We start from the raw sequence: 27,154 nt of genomic DNA on the forward strand, positions 1-27,154 counted from the left end.
TAAAAAGGGTCAACAGTTGATTTGATAAGCAGTAACCACAAACATCTTTTCAACAGCTGATTTGATAAGCAGTAAACACAAACATCTTGTCAACAGTTGATTTGATAAGCAGTAACCACAAACATCTTGTCAACAGTTGATTTGATAAGCAGTAACCACAAACATCTTGTCAACAGTTGATTTGATAAGCAGTAACCACAAACATCTTGTCAACAGTTGATTTGATAAGCAGTAACCACAAACATCTTGTCAACAGTTGATTTGATAAGCAGTAAACACAAACATCTTGTCAACAGTTGATTTGATAAGCAGTAACCACAAACATCTTGTCAACAGTTGATTTGATAAGCAGTAACCACAAACATCTTGTCAACAGCTGATTTGATAAGCAGTAACCACAAACATCTTGTCAACAGCTGATTTGATAAGCAGTAACCACAAATATCTTGTCAACAGTTGATTTGATAAGCAGTAACCACAAACATCTTGTCAACAGCTGATTTGATAAGCAGTAACCACAAACATCTTGTCAACAGCTGATTTGATAAGCAGTAACCACAAACATCTTGTCAACAGCTGATTTGATAAGCAGTAACCACAAACATCTTGTCAACAGTTGATTTGATAAGCAGTAACCACAAACATCTTGTCAACAGTTGATTTGATAAGCAGTAACCACAAACATCTTGTCAACAGCTGATTTGATAAGCAGTAACCACAAACATCTTGTCAACAGTTGATTTGATAAGCAGTAACCACAAACATCTTGTCAACAGCTGATTTGATAAGCAGTAACCACAAACATCTTGTCAACAGTTGATTTGATAAGCAGTAACCACAAACATCTTGTCAACAGCTGATTTGATAAGCAGTAACCACAAACATCTTGCATCACACGAACAATTGGCATTAGCTGGCATAAGTTTTAGGCAGCGCAATCAAGTTATTAACATCTGAAAGTTAAAAAAAAAACACTGTATCAAGTTATTTTCATCAGGGTTAATAAAAAATGTGCGTCACGCTATCAACATCCGAACTGAGAAAAATTGTATCTCTTATGAACAATTCAAATTCTAAAAAATGTAATTAGTTAAGAATGAGCTATTCACTGATTAGGGCCAATTTGTTAAGTTTTGTTGTCTGCACAATGCAAGGCACTGCAAAGACTTGAGCTTGCTCTACAGACCTACATTCTGTACTGTCTCAGCTGAAGGGAGTTTAAAAATATTTCACACTCATGATAAATACTTAAACACCAGGTTATAAACCCTATCGTTACTGTTGTTTTTATGCACAATACTTCTTTACCACACCATATAGTTATAAGGGAAATAACTCTCTGCACATCTTTCACATAGGATTTATTATTTTAGTTACTTAAGAGTGCATACCACTGTTCCTAAGATTAAAATAAAACTAAAGTTACTCTTTTGGGCCTGTCTGTCTATATGTGACCTCTGTGTAAGAAAGTATAAGAGGGTATGTTCCATACCCAGCTTCCATTACTTTTTTTTTAACAGGTACCCATTATAGCTGGTTGGACTCAGATATGTCTTTCAGGATCCAAACTTGAAAGTTACAGATTAATAGTGCATCTTAATGGCAGACCATGACAACCAACAATAAGATTATGCTACTGTGTGAATGTTTGCTAAGATTAACATCTATAGCAGAAAAATATTACCATTTTCATGCATAATTTTGTCAAGTATCAGACCAAAAAAAGATGAAAGCTGACTTTCTGCTGAATTTAAAACATCAGTCAAAACAGTAAACGACCTGGAAGAAGAAAGAAAATTGTGTTTTGTAAACGTTGAGAAAACTACAAAGTTAATAAAATAAAATTATATGCCATATCTTCAATGTATCCCAGTTTAAGAGACTATTCTAATAATACAGCTAATAAAGATAAATTCAATATTGATTAATCTAAAACTATATGCAATCTCTTCAGTGTATAACTATTAAACTGACACACAGCTCATAAAGATAGTTTCAATGTTAAACCATTGATCTAAAATTATATGCCATCTCTGTTTAAGGCACTTTGCTAATAAAACAGATCATAAAGATATTTTTAATATCAAACCATTGATCTGAAATTATATGCCATCTCTGATTAAGTGACTAGCTTACTGTAATGGTGTAGAAAGTAGATTTAGGGTTAACAATAAACATGACCAGACTAAACAGAGATAAAGATGGAGACAATGGACTCAAAACGTTTAGAATTAGATGATAATCAGGAAGACAATATGAATGAGTTAGCTGTAGTCGCTATGCCTGGTATTTGACCTGGGGTATAGGGAATGGAATGGTGAATGATGAGGACAAATCTATAATTGGGTCCGACAAGAAATTAGATTGCTTAGAATGAAGGCATCTCTTGTAATTGGGTTGGGTTGGTGGGTAAACTAGCAAGTGAGTCGAGGCTGGACAGGTGAGCAGTGTAGAGATAGAAGGCATTAGTTAAGACAAGTGATGATAGTTGAAGAGTACATTAAACTGTGAGAGACCTTAGTGTAGTGAATGCTGATTTCTGCTGTTTAACTAAGAAGTATTGTTAATCTTCAATTTTATAATAATAATTCATAACTATTCATAAAGTATCTCATTAGTAAATGTCTTGTGTAATAAAGCCTTGTCTTCAATTCATCATTAAGTAGAAGCATAGAAATAAGTCTGATCTCAGCCTTGTCATATACAGTCTGTATTTGTTGAAGAACATTAGTGTTTTTACATATATGAAGAATCATCATTACATATTGGTGGAATAAATATAAAAAGAGAAAGAACAAATGCAACAGTTTTCTACTAACAAAGTTCACTAAGACAGTTTTAATATTAAACTATCTAGATCTACCATTAAATGCCATTGCTATAAGTACAACTATTTAGGTGACCTACCATCCTAAGTGTGAACCACATTTTGGACACTTGGCGATGCTCCATGCATAGCCAGGAAACCAGCTGTCTGAAGCATACCTCTGAAAATTTCAGAATCCTTTATTACATTGTCATATAATGATAGTAGATCCTTCAGTAAACAAACATTAAGCTAACTTTAACTATGTTAAATTCTTTTAATTTACCTAAATATTTTAACTTTCTAATACCTTAAAACAAATTACACTGACCATAATAGACTGTTTTACTAAGCTTCTTTTACTTTCGGGCTTATCTTATCCTACTTAACACATTCACATGCTATAAGTAATAATAAATAAATGTAACAATAAAGCCACTTAGTGAATAAAATATAATCAGTTTATCAAAGAGCTCAATTTGTATGGTGAGGAAGGTGTGTGTTTATGAAACAGGCAGTCACATTAAAATCTTAAATTCATAATCTTTGAATTTGTTTTGCTTCAGTACTTTCTGTGACTTAATCTACTGTTAACGAGACTCCTATCAATACAAAATAGTATTTTTTAGTAAGAAAGTAGATAGCATTAAAACTTTTTCATTTACATTTTTTATACTAATACTTTTTAATAACAATTTAATCCCATGTGTTTAAATCTGACACTGACCGCACACATATAAACAGATAAAATGCTAAACTAGCAGGTTAATGACTGTGACATACAATTTATCCATTTTACCTGAGGTTCAGTCTCCAGCTCAGATTCTAAGCTTGTAATTAGCTCAAAATATATACCTGTAATGAGAACAAAGTAAACAACAGGTGAATTGTATTAAATTGATAACTGAAACTATTTTTTAAGATTACCAGAGATAAATCTTTTGAGAAATTTAAAAAAAAAAACTCAGATCATCCTTGATCAGTGGTAAACAACATGCAGCATTAGACTCATGGGTAGAGCTCTAAATGAACAAAGACAATTCTTTTTCATTAGGTGTAAAAACTTGTTTGGGAGAGTACCCTGTATTTGTGTAGTTGTTTATGTAGTTGACACAGTTTAAAAGGGGACCAAGGCATTGTAAACTGAAATAGCAGTATTAGAAATAAGTGTGTGATTTATTCTGCACAACTATAGTCCATTGCTATGTTTAGAAAAAACCCAATACAGGAAAGCAAGCTAATGTGGTGCTGGTTAGAATGGTGGTTTATATATTGGCTATATTGTTCTGTACTTACAACGATTTTTTTCTGTGCCTTTGTCTATGTATTGAAATAACATTTAATAACACTTAAACAGAGCAACAATAAAATCCATTTGGAAATGCTATGACCTACCTTGAGGATTCTTAAAAAGCTGAATGAGCACTTTGTCACTGTTTGCAATAGTATCATTTCTTTGTCTTAGTGCCAAGCTACTGGGCATAGAGAAAAGGTGTTGTGCTTTAGCTATTTCATAGCCGCATTTCCTGCACAATAAGTATCCTGCAAATAAAATGTACATTTCTCTTAGAAATAAAATGTTGTCAGAAAATTTTTTGTTACAATTTGGACAGACTACTTTGTTTATTTTCAGTGCATTGAAAAGCTTATTATTATACCAGTTTTTTAGATTGATTTTATTCTCTACTTTTCATTCGTTATTATGTATTTCAAAAATTAAAATAGTAAGTTTCTATTTAAGTTTTTAACAATTACTATGCCTATTTTAAGATTTTGCATTCCACTTGCTATTAATGAAGACAATAATACATACAACTCAAAATATTTGCTTTAAAACCCAATCAATAACTTGAAATCTTAATAAGTTAATTATCTGACCACTCTTAGTCTTAGCAGTCAGAATGGGCGCAAAACCAACAGCTTGCTTATCGAGCCATTTCTAGTGCTTTAGCTTGATGTTTCCCTTTTTGTGATTGAATTTAGTAAACTTATAATTAAATCTTAATAGGCCTAACTAACTTAATATCTGGACTAATAGTAACCTAATTACTAATTAGATTAAAAATATAAGAATAAACTGGATATAATTAAAAAGGCCTATTAGTGTAGCTATTAATTAGGCCTATCTGATAAAACTCCATTTTAGTGTAATTTATTCCCCGTTACACTTATGCCTACACCTCCAGTTGAGCGTATTTGTTATAAACACAACTGTTTTGTGTGTTTTGGTTGTGTTTATAAAAAATGCGCTCAACTGGAGGTGAATGTGAAGCAGCGAATAAAATACGCTAAAATGGAGTTTTACTTGCCTATTCCTATTAGGGCTTAAATACTATTATTAGGCTAATTAATCCTATTAGTATTATTGAAATTATTCACAATCATGTTATTTTCGAATATGAATATATTTGGAAATAGCTGCATTAGAAGTGGGTTAAAGTGGGTCTAGACTAGTCTATCTGTAGGTAGGCTGCACTGAAAGACAAGTCAAAGTACTCAAAGTAAAAGTGAGTACCCAAATCATCAGTTCAGTTGCTCACTCAGTGGTCACTGGAGTGGAGGAGTACGAGTAGGCAGGGTAGGATTGGGAATTTGGGATAGACTCAATAAATTTCAATATTGTTTAAATAATTGTGCATCTATCTTTTCTATATATGCACCTTCAAATTCATCATACTGGCTGCATGCTACCCCAACTAAAATTTGTACTAGGCAAATAGTCCAAAGAAGTTCAAGAGCGCTAGCTGCGAAAGGGACAAACTTCACTTTCCAGGAAGACGCCATTTTGACTGCAATGCTTGAGTACGATTATTTTTGTTTACATCTTTTTTACGGAATAACATCCAAAAGATTATGGTCCTTTCTTATATTGCAATTTTTCGATCTCACTTTTGTATTTGACCGTTTTTAAGCCTAACTTATTGCAAAATGTAGCATATTTATTTATTCCCAACTTTATTTCAGTAATGAAAGTTTTTTTTTATTGCATCTCGATCGAAAATAATGCAAACGTAACGGAATGTCAACCTCATTATAATATTGCTATTCTAACATTCTTACATCCTCCCTACAAAATGTTAGATAATATTGGCGAATAGTGGTTAAACTTCAGCTGCAACATTATATAATTAGAGTTGAATATGTTAAGTGTGCTATGCCGATAGAGAAAATGTTATTACTTTTGTCTATTTCAATAAAATATTTCATTCACTTCTTTGTGTTGTCGAACCATCGGAGGGATTTAAAATGATGTCAGCCCCGACAATAACACAACAAGACCAGCTGATTGTTCTAAAATTGGCAATACTTCGCTATTGCAAATTATGATGTGCATATAGTACTGAGTTTATGTTATAATATGTAACATTCCAATAAAGCTGCAATCGGTTAAAATTGTGTTGCATATATGATGTTACAATTAAAAGCCGGTGCACAAAATAAATATCCCTGACCATTGCTCCATAGCTTACGGAGCTGATTGACAATGCCCCCGTTCTAAGCCAATAGAATTTCGGAGGTGTGAGTATCTTAGCCAATATCGTGCAAGTTGAGATCGCCGGGCTGTGTTGACTCTGCATATCTCCGCCCCTTCGTCAGCACCAAAACAAACCGGCGCAGTAGTTTTGCCGGTACTTTGTTTACATCGCCGACTAGGTTACAGCTGATCAGGATTCGGACAAAAATTTTCTCATATTTTTGTGTGTACCTTTGTGATTTTCGGAACTGAGTTCTCTCTATTTTTGACATTGTATATTTCATGTGTTATTTCAAACCTTTAAACTAAGACAATGTTTGGAAATAAAAGACTAGCGAAGAGATCTATCGTTGGGACTCGAGTAAGTGCTCTACGACCGCAAGATGGCCGTTACTACCCTGGAATCATAGAGTCACAGGTTTCAGAGGATACAATAACAACAAGCGCTGTTTATGTTGTTCGCTTCGATGACGGTTCCGTCCTAAATATTAAATCAAGGTCCATCGTTGGACATGGGTTTCAACCAGTTTCTTCGGCCAACCTTAAACAAGGTCAAAAAGTTTTTCTAACTTTGAATGGCCGCGAAGTGTCAGGCACAGTCTTACGTCATGACCGAGATATTGACGAGGTTTGTGTAAGTGTTAAAACTCCCAGCGGGGAGGATTTTGAAACTACTCGTAGAGTTGAAGACGTTCGTTTACTCGAGAGCAGAAAATCTGCAAGGCTTGTGGACCAGCCGGACACTGACTACTCTAAACTAGCTGACCTCCAGCTCAATAACGTGACGTCAGAAGTTCACATTCACAAAAGGAGGGTCCCTTCCCACGTCATAGATGTCCCATCTGCACCTTACGACAAAAACGAGTAAGTTTCTTACTAATAATACTAATATCTTTATCAATGTCCAACATATATAGCTTGTGTCGTTTGTTTTCTTTGTGTATGACTTCGTAGCCAACTCAACTGTTTTTCTTTTTCTTTTTTTCTTTCTTTTTTTTTTTTTTTTTGTAATTAAAAATGTCCCAATTTGATTTATAAAGTACACCAACTCTTGATATATTACTTAAAACACCTTTTATAGTTTAAAAAAAGATATTACTGGTCATTACTACAATGTTAAAAAGTAATTTTAATATATCTTAGATATTAAAGCCGGCCGGGTAATGATGACGCCGGTTCCGTATCTAAAAACAATGTTTAAAAATAGAACCGTCGAGACGTCTATTTTTAAAACCTACGTACGCTTACGTCCTACACACTAAGTTGGGAAAAAATACAATTTAAAATCCCGCTATTACCTTTTTGTCATCAGCTGTATTTTAGCGACTGGCGTCACGGCGTATTGATTATTCAGCAGTGATTACGTCCCTTGAAAGATTACCACCACCCGCCCCCCTTTTACCATCTAAAAAAAAGTTCACCGGGGCCGACAGCTAACGTGTAATGACGAGATACCTTGGTGCTGTGTTAATGCGATTAAGTTTACAAACACCTTTCAGTTGATGTGTACTCACAACTCCCCTCCCCCATAGTAAAAAAAAAAGGTGTTAGAGTGCGTGTGTAGCGACAAGCACACACGTCAACACTCAAGTAGGCGTAGCCAGCTGTCGTTTTGTCGTCGCATTTTTCTCTTGCTTAATGCCCTTTTTATATACACCAAACTCATTTAATGAGCCTTCATAATCTCTCAGTGCTTTAACCCTTTTGTTTCTTACCTCGAGCACTTGGTGTTTTTGCGAGTAACGCAAGTCGCATAAAAAATGTAATAGATAAATCAACACAATAAATGATGTTTAATTAGTTTAAACCTCAGGTCTTCGTCTGAATTAACTAAAAGAAATGCACCATTGAATGTGTTTACATTTTGTATATAGTTTTAACATTAAGGTTCTTATTCTCGTAACAGAAAACTACATTGATTCCTTTTGTATATGGGCCTACTCAATTAAAATCACGTAGGCCTTATCTGCAAGTAAAATGTATTTTTAAATACATTGCTTAGAATTTATTTTGTTTTTTATTTGTATATTTTACATAGCTGTGTATAGATAATCTAAATAAGATGGCTTTTTTGTCATGCCTTTTTTTTTTAATATTCTAGGGCCCTAGATGAGTGTTATGCATACATGTCTTAAACTTAAACCAAATAATTAAAGTTGTCGTTTTATTGTTAGTTGTTGTGGTCGATTGACATGAATCAAGCAACATCAAAGCAACCCCCCCCCCCCCCCTTTCTCGCCCTGCTTACACGAAGTCCAACACCTTTTAAAACCCGTCTCGCCCAAGTCAGTGACCTCAATACCCACACCTCTTTGTTTAGCCATGAACTTGCCGTGGTCACGTGAACACGGACCTTACCTTGGGGCGATTGACCACGTAGAGGTTGTCACGTACTTACTTTTTAAAGTAGCCCACTTTGACAAGCTATAATCTTCACTACATTAAAAAATCGCACTCTAATTAGTTAATTTTTTATTTTTATGTTATTATTATTATTTTTTTTAACTTGTAATTTGTGAAACGGTAAAACTTTTTGCCGACACATATCTTATTGGGAACCTAATGGATTAGTGCCTATAATTTTATAATGTGTTCGGTAATCATGCAATTTTTGGCTGGGTTTTAAAAATACCACATAGACCCCAATTTTCATATGTAGCAACAATTTTAACAGAAAAGAAAACTCTTTATTATTAAGAATATTACAAAATGAATGCTACATCTCAATTGTATTACCCCCTCAACCTCTACACACATACACACACCACACCTGTCAAAGCGCTACTAAGGTCAAAATCTTTTCACCGCACGTGACGTCATTTATAGCCGACTACTTATTGTACCGTTCTAACCACCGATTTTTGCACTTCTTAACCTTGTGGCATTTTTCTTTGCCGTCGTGGCGTGTACTATTTTAACATCGCTTATGTTTACAGACCCCCCCCCCTCCCTTTCTACCGTAACAAAGACCGACCTGCTCCTGACGACATGAAAAATCATTCGTTAAAAAAAAAAGTTATCTTATTTTAGATAGTTGGTCAGATTTATTTATAGATCCAACGCCCTGGTTAGATTTTAATACAGAAAGCAAACCATGACCTAGATAGGACCGTCCTTGGTGACGCGACAGATACCGCACAAAGGAAATAGAACCATCGCCCTGATAGTGATACTGCTGGAAGCAAGACAGTGTTTCTTTCAGACATTTATAACCGGGTGGAATGCACTTAAAACTTTCGAGAGTGGAGGGGGGGGGGGGGTGACACCGGTTAAATTATATATTTTCTAAATAAATATTTTTTTCTCTATTTTGTTCAGAGATGCCTGAAAGAAACTCCAAAGCTAGGGTCGCAAGAGGTGTTCACTGTTAAATGTTTTTAAGCAAACTGGCCGTCTGTCTTTCCCCCAATACCGTTATATGAAATCTACATTTTTTTTCGAGTGGAATTTTGTTCCAAGTTTTTAAATTTGTATAAACATAGACCAAAATGTGTTATGGGAGGCGAAAGGGCAGGGGGCGTGGGTTTAGTACAGCTATTACACATCATATCGGTACCATTTTTAACATGCCCATAGTGGATTCCGATGTTGCAGTTAGTGATGGTAGCATATTTAAGACTGTCTCCTTTTATTTATTTGTTCAAACAAAATAAAATACTAATTAAAAACACACTGAACCAAGTATGTGTGAACAATGACGTGAAATATTGCTGCATCTTGTGTGCACTCATCACTACACTCCTCTCGTAAAACATGGCTTTAACAATGAGTATTCCAGACCTAAACATAATACTAATCCATTCTTTTCGGGAGTTTGTACAGTATCTCAAGTAAACGTAAAGAAGGAGAGAAAAAAACCCAACTAAAAACTAAACTTGTCTGTCAATGTTTTTTGACATGACGGATGAATGCTAAAATATTGGGAATTCCCACTTCTTCCATTGTCTTGTATTTTGTTTTCGTTTTAATGGTGTGTGAAATCATTTAGCCAGCACTCGCGGGTTCAAAGGTCACCCATGTTTACATGAGTAATAAACTGCATAGGTCAAGAGGGTGGCACCCTACCCCCACCCCTTAAAATTACATACTAGTAAGCTAAACACGTTCCATTTTCTCAAATGTATATTAACTACTTTTGTTGATAGCTGGGGACAGCAACTCATCTAGGAGAGACAACTCCAAAATCAACTGCTGCCTTGTAGTTAGTTCTTGGTTGGACAAAGGCTATGAAAGCAAATCCGAAAAGCGAAACAGGCTGAAATCGAAGTCAACGGCCTAAATGGCGTATAACAAGTTGACACGTAGTAATTCATTGTGTTGGAGGGACCCCTTTCAACATTAAAAATTAAGAAGCAAGAAAAACTACTTTTAAAAAAAATTAAGATTATGAAATAAAGAGTGCTAATTTTATTTATTTTATTACATTATTTTTTTCTCCACTGTCTTCGTGGTGTACTATAAACTGGACCACCCCTTTTCTCCCCCTTCCTTAAAGCCCCGCTGACGCCGATTGATGTATCGCTATAATAACAATTGGATAGCGGTTAAGATCGTTTCTGTTTTTCTTTGCTATTTTTAGAAGGAATCGAAGACAGCGCCATTTTTCTGAGGACCCGCCAGAGGCGGAGCCTGGAGGGGGGTTCGATGACGTCGACATGATGGACGAGAAGATCGCGGCCATGGTGCTGACGTCACTGTCGGTCAGCCCCAAGTCGCCGGTGGCTGGACAGGTGTACCCCCACATCCACGGCAAAGGTAAGCTGATGTTGGTTGTCTTAACCTTAAAAGTTATCCCTTACGGACTTCAGTATGGCAGAAGAAGTAAGAGTTCAGCTGTTTCTGAGTCCATTGCATTGAAGCAATAGTGTGGACAGTATTATGCCCAGCCGCCATAAAGTCTTCCTAACGTGAGATAGGCACCCTTTAGAGCTGGGTAGACTCAGAGAAGAGACCCAAGTCCGAGACCTGAACTCGAGACTTTCAGGTTAGCAGTCGTGTGCTGTACCACACCATGGGTTTGATTAAAGGGTTGCATACATTGTGTTAAGCGATGTGTTAATTAGTTCTCTTAACGTCATTTTTTTTTTAAATTTAACAAAATCATCCAAGTACTATTAGCACCCATTCATCCGCGTACCTATATATTCAATTAAAGTATTATTCCTACGCATCCACCTTCTACCATTCAGACTTGTCTAACTTCTTCCATATCTGGATTCTAGGCTCTGTCTCTACATCTTATATCCATCTGATCATAGGCATCCATTTAGGTCAATTCCCCTTAGGGATTTTTTTTTTGTTTATAATCATATACCACTTTAATGAATAACATAAATGAAAGAGCCGACGACAGTAAAACAAACAATAGAGATATGTTTTTTTTGTTGACTGAGATTCAACTTATACATTTAAAATAAAACGAGTCTTAAATGCCAACTCGTATCTGGCCATGTTCACATTTCCAACACATTTTACTGCACGAAAGGTTATTTCGTGTTTAATATATTTTATTTACTCACACGTTATTTTTTTTTACACTGACCTCTAACCTTTAAGTTAACATTGTTTTAAGGGAGAGGACTAGGTCTAGTCTTGCTAGATCAGCATTTTGTCTCGAGCCTGCTCACATGACCCGATAAGCGGCAGCCATGTTTAATGGCGTCAAGTCTTGTAAAAACAACACGTGACCCCGGTGTGTTTTGTGTTGTGTGTGTTGACGCTAAACAAACTCACAGCTAGCAGCACACGGGAGACGGCTGTTTTCATTGTATCCAAAGATTTGAGCTCTAAGTCTAAGCCGGCCCGACACCTGCGACATTGGTTGACTGAGAAGCAGTGGGGCTTTTGAAGTCCAGGCATCGTAGACGAACTGCACAGTCGTCTCTAACCCCACAGTTACAATAGTTCTCTGAGTGGAGACCAGGGTAGAATTTTTGGGGTCTTTTCCAAATAAGCCCCGCCACAAATGCAAAACGCACGCTCGAAAAGCTAAGCCCTGTCACTTTTTGCTATCTACGATTAAAATGTCACCCACACACACAACAATGAGGGTTAGAGTTAAAAGTACCGAAATACGGACGTTTTCATGCAAGTTATTAACGACGTCCCGATTTCACCCTTGTCGATATAAACTAAAAGTAAAAGTTTCGTATCCTTTTTAATTTTTTTTTTCTGAGGCGGGGGTTAACTTTTTTCGGGACATCTGGGAAAGATCCGAATTTCTTCCAGTCATCTATTTAAATGAGAGTGAACTAACCCCCCCCCCCCCCTCGTGGAGCACGCCCACCAAACACCACACATTCGAACAAAATAGAACAAATGTATAAATTACATAGAAAGCCCCCCCCCCCCCTTCCACGCCCCACCCCAAAGTTTCAAGTGCCCCCTCCGGCCCTGAAAAAATTGTTTATAAGAAACACTGGATCAGAGTCTACACTAGGTATATAGCTAAAGTGTAATCTTGTTAGTTGGGCAGTATTTTGTCGTTTTTGAGAGGGGGGGGGGGCATACAAATTTCACACATACACACAATACGGATGTTTGGTGTGGTGCGTAGCTAGCAACACCTATCAAAACACAAAACACACCCCTACCTAACATTATTGGTAGACCTATTTTTGTTTGGTGTGGAATTTTGCGTCCACCGTCATGCCGTCACCGCACACCCCCCCCCCCTCCATTATCCCCCCCCCCCCCCCATCCCACCCCTACTGTTTTACAAACACTAAAGATGGCCCCGAGTGGCCAATTACCCAATCAAAGACAGAACGATTAAATCTAATAATTTAGGCGAATTGTCTTCTAAAGACAAAACAATAGTTATCACTGCAAAAATGTACAAGTTTTCTTCATTTAGATCATGTTTTCATCTGAAAAGTTATAAATAATATACAAGTTTTCCTCTATTTGAGCATGTTTCCATCTGCAACGTTGTTAAAAATTATGGAAATTACTACATTTTAAATCGGTGAGCTATTTGTAGTCAAATACTTGCCAGATTTTACAGACACGAAAGCTAAAAATGGAAACATTTATAAAGAAAAAATTTACAAAGAGTAGCCTAAATAATAACATTAACAGAGAAGCTGGTCTTTTTTGTGCGTGTTGTTTTATTTTTAGCACTGGTTTTGTCACCGAGGCTGGTGCCGGAATAGGACGGTTCCAGTTCTAACGATTTCTGCTCTGACGGGATGAAATGCGGTCGACTTGGGCCACTTTGTCTTATACCATCGACCACGGGCTGTGACCCACTAACCCAGATCTCCGTTATGTGGGGTTCGCCGAACTGGGTCATGTTGGTAAACGAAGACGAACACTCGTGTGCCAAAAAAACGGTGATTGAGCTCACCACAGAGGCAGAAACAACACAGATGCATGTGTTGTACTCGGTGTAACACACACCGCATAGCAGGGTGTCTTTTTTTGTTGTTGTTTTGTTTTGCGTTGCGTAATATTTTAACTAGATCACGTGAACTCACTTGACCGAATTTTCCCCAAATGTAGTGATACAATACACAGTTCGTTGACAGTTTCAGGATATCTGTGTAGCCTAGAGAAATACAACTTATAAATATAAATAAGATTACTAATTTTGCCTTTACAACTTTATTTATTTTTCACGTAGGGGGTGGGGATTTTTTTTTCTTGAAACGAAGTTTGTTTGTGTTATCTCGTTATTCCCGCCTCTTGTGTACTAAGCCTACGGAGTTGTCGGCACTTTTTTTTTCTCTATCTGGATCCCAGTCTGGGAGCACAACACAACACGGTGTAAATAGAAAAAAACAACCTGATAGTGTTTGGAATTACCCACGTATCGTTAGACTGAGTTTTTTTTTTTTTTTCTGGGTAAGCTCTGGCACGCTAAAAGTGATGTGAAATGTAGATTAGGGGGACAATGTTAGAAGCTAGGACTGGTTGAGGGGGGGGGGGGGGTTAAGTTGAGATACCATGGGGGTAGAGAGACTTGGTTGATAAAAAAAAATGTCCAAGTTCTTGTATAAATGTTTCTTGTTTTATGTTATGACGTTAGCCGTGTAGGTTTAGTCTAGCTAGATGTTTTTCACTTATATAGATTTGGTTTAATTACTTGTAGGATTAGTAAAACATTTTTTTATTCTTTAGTCTGAATTGTGTTCATGTGCTGTTATATTTGGTATGTAGACAGTTTGTGAAGACTGATATAAATTTAATAGCATGTGGTATAAACCGTAGCCATCAGTAACAAACAAAGCTTAAAACAAGCCTAGGCCTACACTGCTGTCATTAACGAGAGAAGTGAATGTAGTGTTGGCCTATATGCAGCATATTATCTATTGGCGAGGGCAAAGTTTAGTTTTCCACACCATGTAAAGTGGGGTATGGCTAGGGTCAGTCAGTTTTTATTTGTCCTCAAATGGGGTAAGGCTAGGGTCAGTTCTTATTTGTCCTAAAATGTAAAACGGGGTATGGCTAGGGTCAGTTCTTATTTGTCCTAAAATGTAAAATGGGGTATGGCTAGGGTCAGTTCTTATTTGTCCTAAAATGTAAAACGGGGTATGGCTAAGGTCAGTTCTAATTTGTCCTAAAATGTAAAATGGGGTATGGCTAGGGTCAGTTCTTATTTGTCCTAAAATGTAAAACGGGGTATGGCTAAGGTCAGTTCTAATTTGTCCTAAAATGTAAAATGGGGTATGGCTAAGGTCAGTTCTTATTTGTCCTAAAATGTAAAACGGGGTATGGCTAAGGTCAGTTCTAATTTGTCCTAAAATGTAAAACGGGGTATGGCTAAGGTCAGTTCTAATTTGTCCTAAAATGTAAAATGGGGTAAATCTAGGGTCAGTTCTAATTTGCCCTAAAATGTAAAAATGGGGTACGGCTAGGTGTGGTGGCGTAGATTGCGGGTGTGGGGCTGACAATACACGTGACCAGACTAATAAGATCTTGGGTCAGTTCTCATTTGCCTTAAAACGTTATATAGGTTAAGACAAGGTCAGTTCTTAATTGCCCCACCATGTAAAATAGGTTAATGCTATGGCGAGTTAACTAAGCACTTACCCGTAACCTATTTTGTTATGTAGGGCAAGTAAAGAAACTACCGATAAATACTTGGACGAATTATTTTAAGAATGGCGATACAACTACCAAGTACAGATCGTCAAAATACATTTGATATCTGACGCCTACACTTTAAAAGGTCTCGGCCATTGTTGATGGCTGTAAAGCGATGTAAAGCAACCGTTTACAGCGACCCGAAACCAGGCCACAAACACATCACAACCTTCCAATACTTCCAGGCCGGCGATCGATTTACCTTCTCAAAACACCGCTGGTGTGACGTAAACTGTTCACTCGCTGTACCGCGTTGTGTGGATGGGACGGAGGCGTGAAGAGGGGGGAGAGGGTGATGTTAAAAATACATGATATAAAAACAAGTTTTCTGTAAACCTTCAGAGAGTAGAATAGTTTCATTTACATAGGATGTTAAAAGTTATTACTTAACACACTAATATATGAACAACGATGTATATGATAGCTAACCCAAATAGGCCTATTCAACATAACGATTTCATTTTGGGATATTTTTTAAATAAAAATTTTCCTTGCTAAAGTAGATTTCAAAAAGTGAAATACCAAAATAAAAAAGGCTAAATGACGTAATCAAAATAGGACAATGTTGTTCTATTAAAAGAATTGCATACATCATTTTTTTTGTCCGTTTAACCTGTGTTAACTTGTGTAGCGGCCTATTTCTTTCCGACTTACTTTCATCAACGTCTTTTTCTTGCCTGCCTGCCCCCCTCCCCCTCTTTTTAAGGCCTACATGTTTTCTAAACCTGGTCACATTCTTATAGTAGAAACTACTTTGTCGCTGTCATGTAGCTTGAAATGTCACACATCTCGCATCCAACACAGCTTCTTTCTACAGGAGGGGGGGGGGGCGACACTGATATAAATCTTATAGTATACATTTGCTCTATAGATAGATTCTATAGAACATTTTCTAAATAGACTCCGTGGGACGACGTGGCCTAGTGGTGGAGAGTGAGACTGCTAAACTTAAAGTCTCGGGTTCAAGTCAGTCTTAATGTTTCTGAGTCCACCCAGCTCACGTTAGGGAAAACAAAGTCGGCTGGGCATAGTGCTCACCACACTATCCCTTCAAATGCCGAGGTCTCTGTAAACAATGAACTCTACTTCATCTGCCCCTTGTGTCTTAGACACAAATGGCAGAAGACGATATACATTTTTTTTCTATTTTTGTCGGGGGGGGGGGGGGTGAGACACGGAATGTGTTCACCGACCTCATCCCCGAAGAGACGCCTGAAAGAAACTCTGGCGCCCATTGTTTATATTCAAAAACGAAAAGTCGGCATTTCCTGACGTAGGCTAATCCCTACCGAAATTGAACGAGAATCTAAAGGCTTAGATCAGCTTTATTGTAAGCTGTTATAGCTACACATATTTACCGGTATTTTAGACCAGAATTCGTCTACCAAATTTTATGCAGACCATAGCCATCAACTGCTTCATTGTTTATTTCCTCTCAGCCAATCACAACGCGGTTCATATTTGATTGATATTTTTCGTAGTATGCGCGTACGATTTACTATGTTTAAACTGTAAGAATGAATTGATATTAAGTTTGCAAGGATGATTGCTTAATTTTCTTTGATGTTTATTCAAATGAAATGCATGTATCGAATAATAGGCCTATTTTTTATGAGTAAAATTATTGTGGCTATTTTTAGAAACCCGTTAGACTACCGGCTATTCAAGTCTGTTAAAGCGCGTGCGTTCATTCATGTCTTTTTATTTTTACTGGATGATAACGTGACCAGTGAGAAGGGGCGAGTATGTGTGTTGTGTCTGCCGCCTTCGGCGCACGCTTCGTCGGATCACCGCTACAGTCTGCGCAGCCTGCGCAGACATCTTGGTATTTTGATCCTTCCGCACTGTTTACAACCAAAGAATCTTTTTTCTTTACTAGAGGGAGAGGGAAGGCGGGGGGGGGGGGGGGAGTTTTTATCTCGGTCATCCTTGTTTTTAAATAACCTGGGTTGCGGTTAACGAAGAAACAAAACAAAATCATCGAGCTGTTATACATATCACGTAAATAATGAATGAGTGTTTCGACGCATAGTTAAAGGGTGGGGTAGATCACCCAGCCTTCCCCCCCCCTCCACGACCTCAAAATGACAGCTGTCCCACAGCGGCGTATAGCTTTCAATGCTCTCTAATGTAGCCTAATTATGCGACACCGAACACAAAAACACTTAACCTGATTATAAAATGTGCCGGCTACGTTATTCAAACCTCTGTGTGCTCGTGCTTCTAAATTAGTAGGCTTATTTCTGCTCTAGGCAAGGGATGGAGGAAATCCGAGGTCATGAACCCGATTGGCCTTAAAACCTAGTAGGGGCCTAATTATGCTTACAGTGTATGAAAGCCTGTGTTTTATTTGTTCATTTTCAGAGCTTGTCATAATTATAGCATTAAACCCTAAGGCTAGAAGCCTGTTGCTTTTTAAACCCAAGAATTACACAAATTTCAATCTTAGAATATTTTAATTTTTTTTATGCTAGCACCCTATGCTGTTCAGTGTCTCCATAATTTCTACTTACCCTAACCATATTTTGTGGTGGTACTGCTAAGCCAATATTTATCTTACTTTCGCTTTGTTTTGTTTTTTCTGTGGGGCTGTCAATAAAAAGGTGACCTGATTTTAAAGCAGGTATCAGCTCTTCCGTTCTTTAACCCCTATAGTAGTGTTATAGACTAGCCACTAAGTGGTATTAGCTCCTGCAAACCTACCTCTTTACCAATGTAAGGGGTGGGGGGGGGGGGACACTGGATAAGGTTATTTTCTATATACATTGTTTTTTCTATAACGTATCGGGGGTAGGGTGGCGGACACTGAATAAATCATGTATTTTCTTTTTTTTTCCGTTTTCGTCCCGGTTGGGGGGGGGGGGGAGAGATGCCTGAAAGAAACTCTAGTTTTTGCACACCTTAAGCTCTGTTACTTATACCAGTAGACTCGCATGCAGTGAGAGGCGTGGAATGCAGTAACAAAAACTTAAAAAGGGGTGAGAAATGTTGGCGGATGAATACAAACAAAAATATTATAAATTACAAGAAGCCAATGACCTCCATGAGAGCAGGTCCCCCCCCCCCTCCCAGACATCTCAAGTTGCCATAAGCTGCCATGTCAGCGTTGCTAGGGAAATCGTATTACAGGTCACGGTGGCCTTTTTGCACTGAGAACATGCAATCCAGTGAATACGTCACATGACCCCATCGTCCAAGCCACACTGATAGTGATGCAGTGGGTCGTACGCACGTAATAAAGGGACGCAATTCGGTTTGTAAGCGAGTGGCTACAAGGAAGGAATCCATGTTTACATTACATGGCGGTGGTTGTGTTTACATTTCGTATTTTAACTTAAAGCACACCATGGGCACACAATTTCTGTAGCAGTTGCGGTAGGGATGCTGGAAAGGTCCTTTCTCTCCGCCTAGGTTTATTAAAATTTCATTTTTATACCACACAAAGAAAGAAAAACAACAAATCTACAGATTCAGTTCCCCTGCTGTGGGCTCTGAAGTAATCTTTTCATTGTATTTTTTTCTAATGGCGAGACTTAAGCTTAACTTTGATAAATGATGTTAGCTCGTGATATTTTTTCTTAAGAGTAAATGTTCGCTTTAAAGCTGGAATAACAAATAGTGTATTTTATCATAAGCGGGGGAACATGTTTAGGTGAATAAAAATGTTACACATTAACACACAAAATCAATGAAGCTTTTAGAATATTTTTAAACGTCTTCTATCACAACATCGTATTAAGTCTTTTTTCTTTTTTTCTTCTTTTCTTGCTGGTGTGATTTTGGACTAGGGACTCTGTTAGGAATAGAGATGAGTGAGTTATATGGATTATGTTTTGGTTAATGACATTAGCAAACCAAAGGAGATCGGATACACGAATTGAATTTTATAAAAACCATTGTGACAAATTGATGTCGACACCGTTGAAAACATAACATGTCTCATGTTCGGTCACCGGCTCGACCCTGAGGTCCACCCAGCTCTAACGGGTGACGCCTCTTAGGTAAAGGCGGCTGAGCATAGTGATGACCACTGTCAGAGAACCAGATGAACTCTACTTCCCCAAATAGTACTATACTTTTTTACTGTAATGTTGAACACTTGATAATTTGAGCATGGTAATTAATATTAATAAATGTACTTTTATTTTCTTCAGATTTCTTGGAAACTCAGAATGCTTTTCCGGACAGCCATCTATCCAGCAGTGTCGCCAGTAGCGGGTTCTACAGCGGTCACTCCGAGAGGGATGACCACTCCCCTCCCCTGCCACCCCTCAGCGAGAGCGCCCCGGCTATGATGAGCTACAAACCCCCCACCCCTGCTTCTGACGATGACAGTTCTAATAGCTCTGGCAGGCTTCTTATATGCGAGGTAATGCTGAGTGTGGGGGGGGGGGGGAGTAGCATATACCGTTTTGTGTGTGTGTTGGGGGTAGGGGTGCTTATAAGGCTTAGCATGTACCGTTTGTGTGTGTGTTGGGGGGGGGGCTAAGGCTTGTGGGGGGGGGGTATAAGGCTTATGGTGGGAGGGGGTTGTAGGGCTTAGTACTTGACTAATAGTTATACTAGTTATAGGTCTTGAGGACCTGTGATTATAATTATTGAGGACCTGTGATTATAATTATTGAGGACCTGTGATTATATGATTAAGGACCTGTGATTATAATTATTGAGGACCTGTGATTGTAAGTCTTAAAGACCAGCAGTGGTTTGATTTAGGATTGTAGAAAGTTTATAAACAAACCCGTGGTTGTAGCCAGTTGTTTCTTCCAGATATTTTTCTGTCGGAGCGGGGGGAGGAGGGTTACTTTTTCATGAGGAGGGGACACGCACACCGGTTGAAATGTATATTTTGTATATACATTCTATGTCGTTGGGGGTGGAGACGAAGTGTTGCCTGAAAGAAACTCTGGTTGTAACCTATAGGTCTTGATAACATGTAGTTGTAAATCTTGGGAGACCCGCCTTGTAAGGTACAATGTGCTTTGATTGTGTAGTGTAATAATAATAATATATGAACATTTTACTAAAGAGTACAGAGCCTTTTTTTTGTGCAACGCAGTAGGGTTATGTCATTTTCATAGGTGTACCGTTCCTAATAATAATATACTTAATGCCCTCTCTTGGCTATAATAGAAAACCAAGTATATATTTGTTAGTTAGTCTAACTGGCGGTTTGTGTCCATCCCTAGTTGTGTGCTTAAAAGGAAACTCAATCCTTAAACGTATTTGGTTTGTACAAACTCCGTTTTTAAGTCAATACTTACCTCGTTTTAACAACACTCAAAAGCAGCAGAGAGGCTGCTACTTAGATCAATTTTAACGGGATGTGTCAAAGCTAAAAATAGAACGGTGAAAAAATCACTGAATCGACCAATGAGAAGCGCCGTTACATTCTACTTTTTTATGGGTCCAATCGCGAGGCTTTCTCAATATCATGTGACCTGCGTCCTTCATGAACCACACAGCTGACTACCATAACAAACTCGCTCCCTTCAAACCACAACAAAGAATGCTTACGTGGGTTCACGTCATATACACACAGAGTGTGCCGGAACTTTTTTTTATTGAACGGTGTAATGGCAAGGGCTAATTGCGCAATTTAACTATTACATCACAACACATGTAGGTTAAAACATGGTATAGGCCTACATGAATAATGGAAACATTATTTATATAAATTATACCCCATCTACAGCCCTACACCTTCAATAATTTGAAGCCTTCATCTTCTTAGCAAAACTAATCCTAACCTTATCATTAGTGATCAGAAAGGCATAAGCCTAACCACAATAATACAAATAAATTAAAATCTGAATTATTTTGTCTACACGGTATAATAATTAAGCTCGTGAGTTTATTTAAAGGCACCCTCGGCATTCGTTCCACATGAAATAAAGCGTAATTACTACTGTTGTGTTTTTTATATTGAAAAGTGTGACTCTTAAAATCGTTAGTACGATTATTTAAATGGAGGTCCTGTGAAAATTATGCTTCTTCCAATATGGAGAGTCTAATACTGAACAAAGGATCCGACATTTTAATTTTATGCAATCAGCCTGTGCATTTGACCTACATAAACCAGCTGACAGCTCGTGACACAAGCCGGTGTCGCGTTTTTATGTTACACTTATTCAAAGTACCGGTCTCTATAGTTTTTTTTTTTATTCAGTTAATTGTAGGCTACATATTCTAAAATATCTACATTCCGAATAATTCAATATTAAACCAACCAACTATTTTGTTATCAATCTTACCTAAGTAATATTTTTGTCACAAATATGAAATAATAGGCAGAAATTTTATTAATAGATAACTAGATCTAGTTAGTACTAGATCTAGAATTAATCTAGATCCAGCTACTGTTATTTATAAAAGTAATTTTAATTTTAGTGATTTTTTTTTTTTTAAATCAACCATACCAATACTCATTTAATATTAGGCCCTTAACATAAGCCCATCATGTACACTGTACGAAAATATTGCATAAACAGATTCTGAAGACAAAAAATAAAGGTCCTTTTTTAATTACGCTCCCTATATCTATCTCTTTTCTTGCACAACCGAGGAATATTATTGCATGTGTAGCTCAAATGTTTACATCACGTGGTGCAACGTTAACCCAGTTAACGACTACTGTGCTTCGCTGATAGGAATGCACCAGTATTCACCACTCCCCGTTTTGTCATTATTGTATAAATTGAATGAATGTCACATTCATTAATATATTAAATATTACCATCGAATTTATATCTAAACCTATTTGACCTACATTTGTCCTAAATCAGCCCTTACATATAGATTTATGTCCTTTGTTTTAACTATTAGTAACTCCCCCGCACCCCCATCGTTCCCACCATCTTAAATAAATCCACTGTATGCAGGATCAGCATTTGCAGTTTACCCTAATATTATTATGCCTATTAGATTTCAGTGACCCACCCTTTGTCAATACATTTAAACACTACTACTCAAAGACCTAGCTACACCCCAAGACTGTAATTTTAAATTTATTTTTTGTGTTTGAACCAATATTTATTTGTGTAGCAAACATATCCTTTGGTATTGTACTAATGACACTATACAACTCAGTGTTTTACAGTAATGCTGATTTGGTATTTAACTCCTCTTTATACAGTTTTATTCTTTTTTTGTGTGTACAGGAAGATGAAGGTACTATTTACAAATGTACATGGAGAGGCTGTCATATGACAAAGACAACCAGAAATGGCATAGAAAGACACATCAGAAGAGCCCATTATGAGTAAGAATTTTATATCTGTTGTGTGTCAAAGAAGCATACCAATAAGCTTGTTCACACTATATTAGAATGTAAAGAGAAAACAAAATCTATTAGTTTTAAATGAGAACTATTTATACAATTATTTTCTATATTAATTGCATTTTAAACTTTCTACTTTAATTAAATGATTCAATGATTATTTAGAAAGTTTTTTTTTTTAATAAAAAATTGAAAATGTGAAACTTGTTATGTAAGGTTATGTTTTACTAATTTTTAGATGATTAACATATTCACTTTTAGAGATAACTATACTCATAAATAAATAGTTTATAAAAGTTGAACAAACAATTTTAACATGTCAAAAAAAAAGGTGTTTATCTGGGTGTGTTACATAATTACAGTAAGGACCTTTTTTTTGTTCTTAGCCGAGACAATAACCTAGAACTAACAAACCTATTTTTATGTTCTTAGCCAATAACCTAGAACTAACAAACCTATTTTTATGTTCTTAGCCAATAACCTAGAACTAACAAACCTATTTTTTGTTCCTAGCCGAGACAGTGACCTAGAACTAAAAAACCTATTTTTTGTTCCTAGCCGAGACAGTGACCTAGAACTAACAAACCTATTTTTTTTGTTCCTAGCCGAGACAGTGACCTAGAACTAACAGACAATGAAGAGGACTTCCACTACACCGAGGTGACTGTATCAATCCAGCAAATCAACACCATGACAAAATCCTTTGCGGCCATGAACACACAGTCGTCTCCCCCTGTGGACAGCCATACAGACAGACGGAGGCACGTCAGTGAAGACAGGCCTTCAGACAGGAGGAGACACATCAGTGAAGACAGCGGCAGTCACAGCTGTGGGGCAGTTGAGAAGGTCATAGTTGAAGGTCAGGTGAGCCAGAACTGTGAGGCTGAGAGCTCAGGAGGACGGGGTGTCATGGACCATGACTATCAAAGAAAGGTAATCACCTCAGGGGTAATGCTTTCAATAACTAAAATCAACACTGAAAATAGTATGAAGTATTTTGACTTAATGTATTAAGTTCCCCTTTTAGACCTAACAATCCATAGGGCAGATAAAATGGTTTTTATGATTTTTGACATCAACGTATATAGGGATAGTGTGGTCAGCACTATGTCCAGCCATCTCTGCTTTCCCTAATGTGAGTCAGGTACCCATCAGAGTAGGGTGGACAGAGACATCCTGCAGTTACAAGTCCATGATCCGAATTCAAGACGTCGGACTAGCAGTCAAGCATTCTACCCTTTAAACATGTCATCCCATGATGTATTCTAAGCTAATACTGTATTAGTAGGCTACAGCTACCCTGGCACTAACCCTGCTCATTACGCTTACTCTAATCCTAATCCTATTTTGTCAGAAAAAATATCACAAGAAAAATATCCCATTATCTAATGGAGGCTTTAAAATTTGTGTTTATTTCTATTGCAATTAAATAAACCAGTTAAATTAATGTGTTGCCACCTATATGATTAGCTAATCTAAGTTTCCTTACCTGTTTTCTTTATTTATCTCATTAACTTGATTCTTAAAAGTCAAAATATCAAAATTTTATAGTAAGGAGTCCTTTAGCAAAACCTGCACAGTCAATTCAAATTGATTAGAAATAAATAATCTTTTTAACATTATTTTGGGAACTTATTTTTTGGATTTTTTAAACTGATAAAATATTTCTATTTTCAATTATATCTTTTATAACAAAAATTATTATAATACTGTATTTGACACTTATTTAACCAACCTATAAAGATAATTTATCTTTTTAAAAACACTGACATAGTTAGTATGCAAGTGGACATCATAAATGATTTTTCCTTTGCTTATAATTATTTCTTATGAATTCTCTTGTACAGGTGTGTAAGTACACCCATGCCAGCTCTGTGCCATCCAGTAGCAGTCTGGTCATCAATCTAGAGCAGACTAAAAGTATACCCATCGCTATCTCAGAGGGACAGATCCAGAAGTCTCTCTCCTGGCATATTAATTCTTCTTCTCCAAGTGGCTCTTTGGTAAGAAAACAATTACATTGTATTTTTATGTGTTTTTTTTTTGTTATTAACTATTTAAGACAATATTTAACAGGAAAAATATTCCTGGGGTTTCTTTTAGACATTTTTCTCTGGCAAACTTTGAATATACCAGACTAATTAATTACCGCAAACAAAATACCTTAAAGATAAAATATCTCAAACCAAAATTTCTCATTGAAAAATATTTAATTATGTAAACTATTAACTGGTAGAAAAAATATTGCATTCTATATCTATGTAACCAGGGAATAACTGTCTTAAGCAATTCTCACGAATCAGTAATTTCTCTAACCCCAGATTCCAATTGCTAGATCCATCCAACAGGTTTTACTCACTTTCCGTTGTGCATCACACCATTGGTTGGACATAGGGGCAACTTGTCTTGTCAACTTGTGACAGGCGGAGTCGTATACATGTATTCTCATGATAGACCACATTGTCCCATAGTGTATTCTTAACTGGATTAAATTTAGTAATATATCCTCAATACCTTACTACACATATGGCTTACGAAGTAGAGTTTAAAGGTCCGTAATCAGTATTCTAATAATGAAATACCCAATGTTTTATTTCCCCTGACTTATGCCAGGTATAATTTAAAGCTAGCTGGACATTGACTGCAAAACCATGGCTATTTTTTTTCTACTTTCAACCAGAAATTATCTTAAGAGCAGTTTCACAATCCACTTCGCACCTACTAACTCACTATTTTGTGCAAAGTTTTAAAATTATTTAATTTTTAATCTCCAGGTCTCACCCTCTCAAAGACAAAACAAGCTGACGCCACAAGAAAGACTTTACCAGCACCAAGCCCAGTCTCCGAAATCGAATGTCGCCCCAGCCACCTTTAAAGTAACTCAACATCGCCGACCCCGTAGCGAGGTCAGAAAGTGCCGGAAGGTTTACGGCATGGAGCACAGAGACCAGTGGTGCACCCAGTGCAAGTGGAAGAAAGCTTGTACAAGGTTCATTGATTAATCATGGATTTATACTACATAAGAACAGACATACACAGTGTTAGAACCACTGAGGATTGACGCCCTGACGCATTGTCAAAGTAACTCATAATCTAAGGTTGGCAAAAATTATAGAATTGCCTCTAAATAGGTAACATGGTCAGAGTTCTACAGTGAAAAAATAAAATACTTGTTAAAGTTAAAGCGTTAAAAGATCTTAAAGTTGACCTTGCAAATTCTTTTAAGCTTAAACCTCAAAACATGGACCTTGCTAATTTATGCTAAATATCTGACCTCTCAGTGCAAGGTGCTCGTGAAAATGATAAAAAAATTATACAGATGAGCTTTATTTATACAAAGATATATAAGGCTAATCTAAATATTAGTGGCCAAACATAAAATTACCACTAAACTTTAATGGCTGTGATTTATTTCTTGTTCTGAATAAAGAACTGAAAACTACTTTTAAGAATGTTTATTTTATACATTACTGATAAGATCTATATAAAATATTCTGCATGCTTTTCTTACAGAATGAATCATGTAAGAAATATAATTTTGGGCAACTTTGAAATGGCTTATAAAATTCAAATATACAAGCTTTTATTGTGTATTTTACTATAATAGCCCAAAAATCTATAAAACGAGTTAGCTTTAAACAAATATATTGTTAACTTCATTTCAACCCTTTGGAATCTACATTGAGATGAAATCATAAGGTGGGCAGACATTTCTATTTTGGCCTGTATACTAATTATAAAAGCCAACTGGGCAACTATATCCACCAACTCTACATAGTTTGTGCTGGCCACACTTTTCTGCAGTTTTAATATCTTTTAGAATCAGAAATCTTGTCTTTTAAAGTGTAAATAATTTCACATCACTGAGGTTGGGTTGTCTTCATGCTAATGTTTAGTATTTAGTACTATTTAAGAAGTCTTATAGTCTGGAAAACTTAAAAAAATGTTTTGTAAATAACATTTACTTTCTGTTTCATCTCTTTATTAAATCAATATATGTAAAAAAAAAAAAGCACTATTATACACCAATTTTGATATCCATCTTACATTCATTCTATTAATTACAAATTCATTTTTGTGTACAGTTTTATGTTTGCAATATACAATGTAAAAATATAAAAAGTAGTATTAATGTGATTAATATAATTTGAAAATATTGACCTAAAATGTATTATGTTTATTCTTGTATTTTATTTTGTTTTGGATAATCTTGGCAGTTTAGTATGGAAGATAATCCGTATACTCAACATTATGGTGAAAATACTTTACTCTGAATTGTTTTGTTCAATTATACTTAATCAGAATCAATTACACAATTAGTTAATTATGATACTAATGAGGCAGGAATTGATTCCTTACAAATTTGAAACCTTCCATTCGAGCATGCAGATTTTATTTTTTACTTTGAGTGTAATAATTTTGAGATTTAGTAATCATGAAAATGAAGGCTGATAATTATTAATCTGCATCTGTTTGAATTATGGAATTTCGTTGTAAATAAAGCAAC

General features: G+C 36.5%; 2 protein-coding genes across 2 annotated transcripts; one reads left to right on the forward strand and one right to left on the reverse strand.

Annotated features, from left to right (window-relative positions):
* Nucleotides 1-291: 291 nt before the first annotated feature.
* LOC131928078 (protein cereblon) lies at nt 292-5,629 on the reverse strand. Its single transcript, XM_059283989.1, has 6 exons — nt 5,467-5,629; nt 4,202-4,348; nt 3,606-3,661; nt 2,908-2,987; nt 1,685-1,779; nt 292-953 (listed from the first exon to the last, which is right to left on the reverse strand). Exons 1-6 carry the CDS (start codon nt 5,588-5,590, stop codon nt 910-912), a joined length of 546 nt encoding a protein of 181 aa, XP_059139972.1. The 5' UTR covers nt 5,591-5,629; the 3' UTR covers nt 292-909.
* Nucleotides 5,630-6,428: 799 nt separating this feature from the next.
* On the forward strand, nt 6,429-25,808 carry LOC131928075 (zinc finger protein 704). The gene is made up of 7 exons (XM_059283985.1): nt 6,429-7,145; nt 10,861-11,036; nt 19,523-19,737; nt 22,529-22,629; nt 23,253-23,580; nt 24,495-24,650; nt 25,422-25,808. The coding sequence occupies exons 1-7, from the start codon at nt 6,595-6,597 to the stop codon at nt 25,647-25,649; spliced, it is 1,755 nt and encodes a 584-aa protein (XP_059139968.1). The 5' UTR covers nt 6,429-6,594; the 3' UTR covers nt 25,650-25,808.
* Nucleotides 25,809-27,154: the final 1,346 nt, after the last annotated feature.

The sequence above is a fragment of the Physella acuta genome, unplaced genomic scaffold (assembly GCF_028476545.2).
Source record: "Physella acuta isolate Inbredline_101_S28 unplaced genomic scaffold, ASM2847654v3 ptg001460l, whole genome shotgun sequence".
NCBI lineage: Eukaryota > Metazoa > Mollusca > Gastropoda > Physidae > Physella > Physella acuta.

Bases quoted from the DNA above. Each gene is read 5' to 3' on its own strand.
- LOC131928078 (XM_059283989.1), bottom strand. From the start codon at position 5,590: ATGGCGTCTTCCTGGAAAGTGAAGTTTGTCCCTTTCGCAGCTAGCGCT. The intron at 4,349-5,466 runs GTGCATATATAG...TTTTATTTGCAG, and splicing joins CCAGTATGATGAATTTGAAG to GATACTTATTGTGCAGGAAA. The intron at 954-1,684 runs GTAATATTTTTC...TTTAACTTTCAG, and splicing joins CAAAATTATGCATGAAAATG to ATGTTAATAACTTGATTGCG.
- LOC131928075 (XM_059283985.1), top strand. From the start codon at position 6,595: ATGTTTGGAAATAAAAGACTAGCGAAGAGATCTATCGTTGGGACTCGA. The intron at 7,146-10,860 runs GTAAGTTTCTTA...TGCTATTTTTAG, and splicing joins GCACCTTACGACAAAAACGA to AAGGAATCGAAGACAGCGCC. The intron at 11,037-19,522 runs GTAAGCTGATGT...TATTTTCTTCAG, and splicing joins CCCCCACATCCACGGCAAAG to ATTTCTTGGAAACTCAGAAT.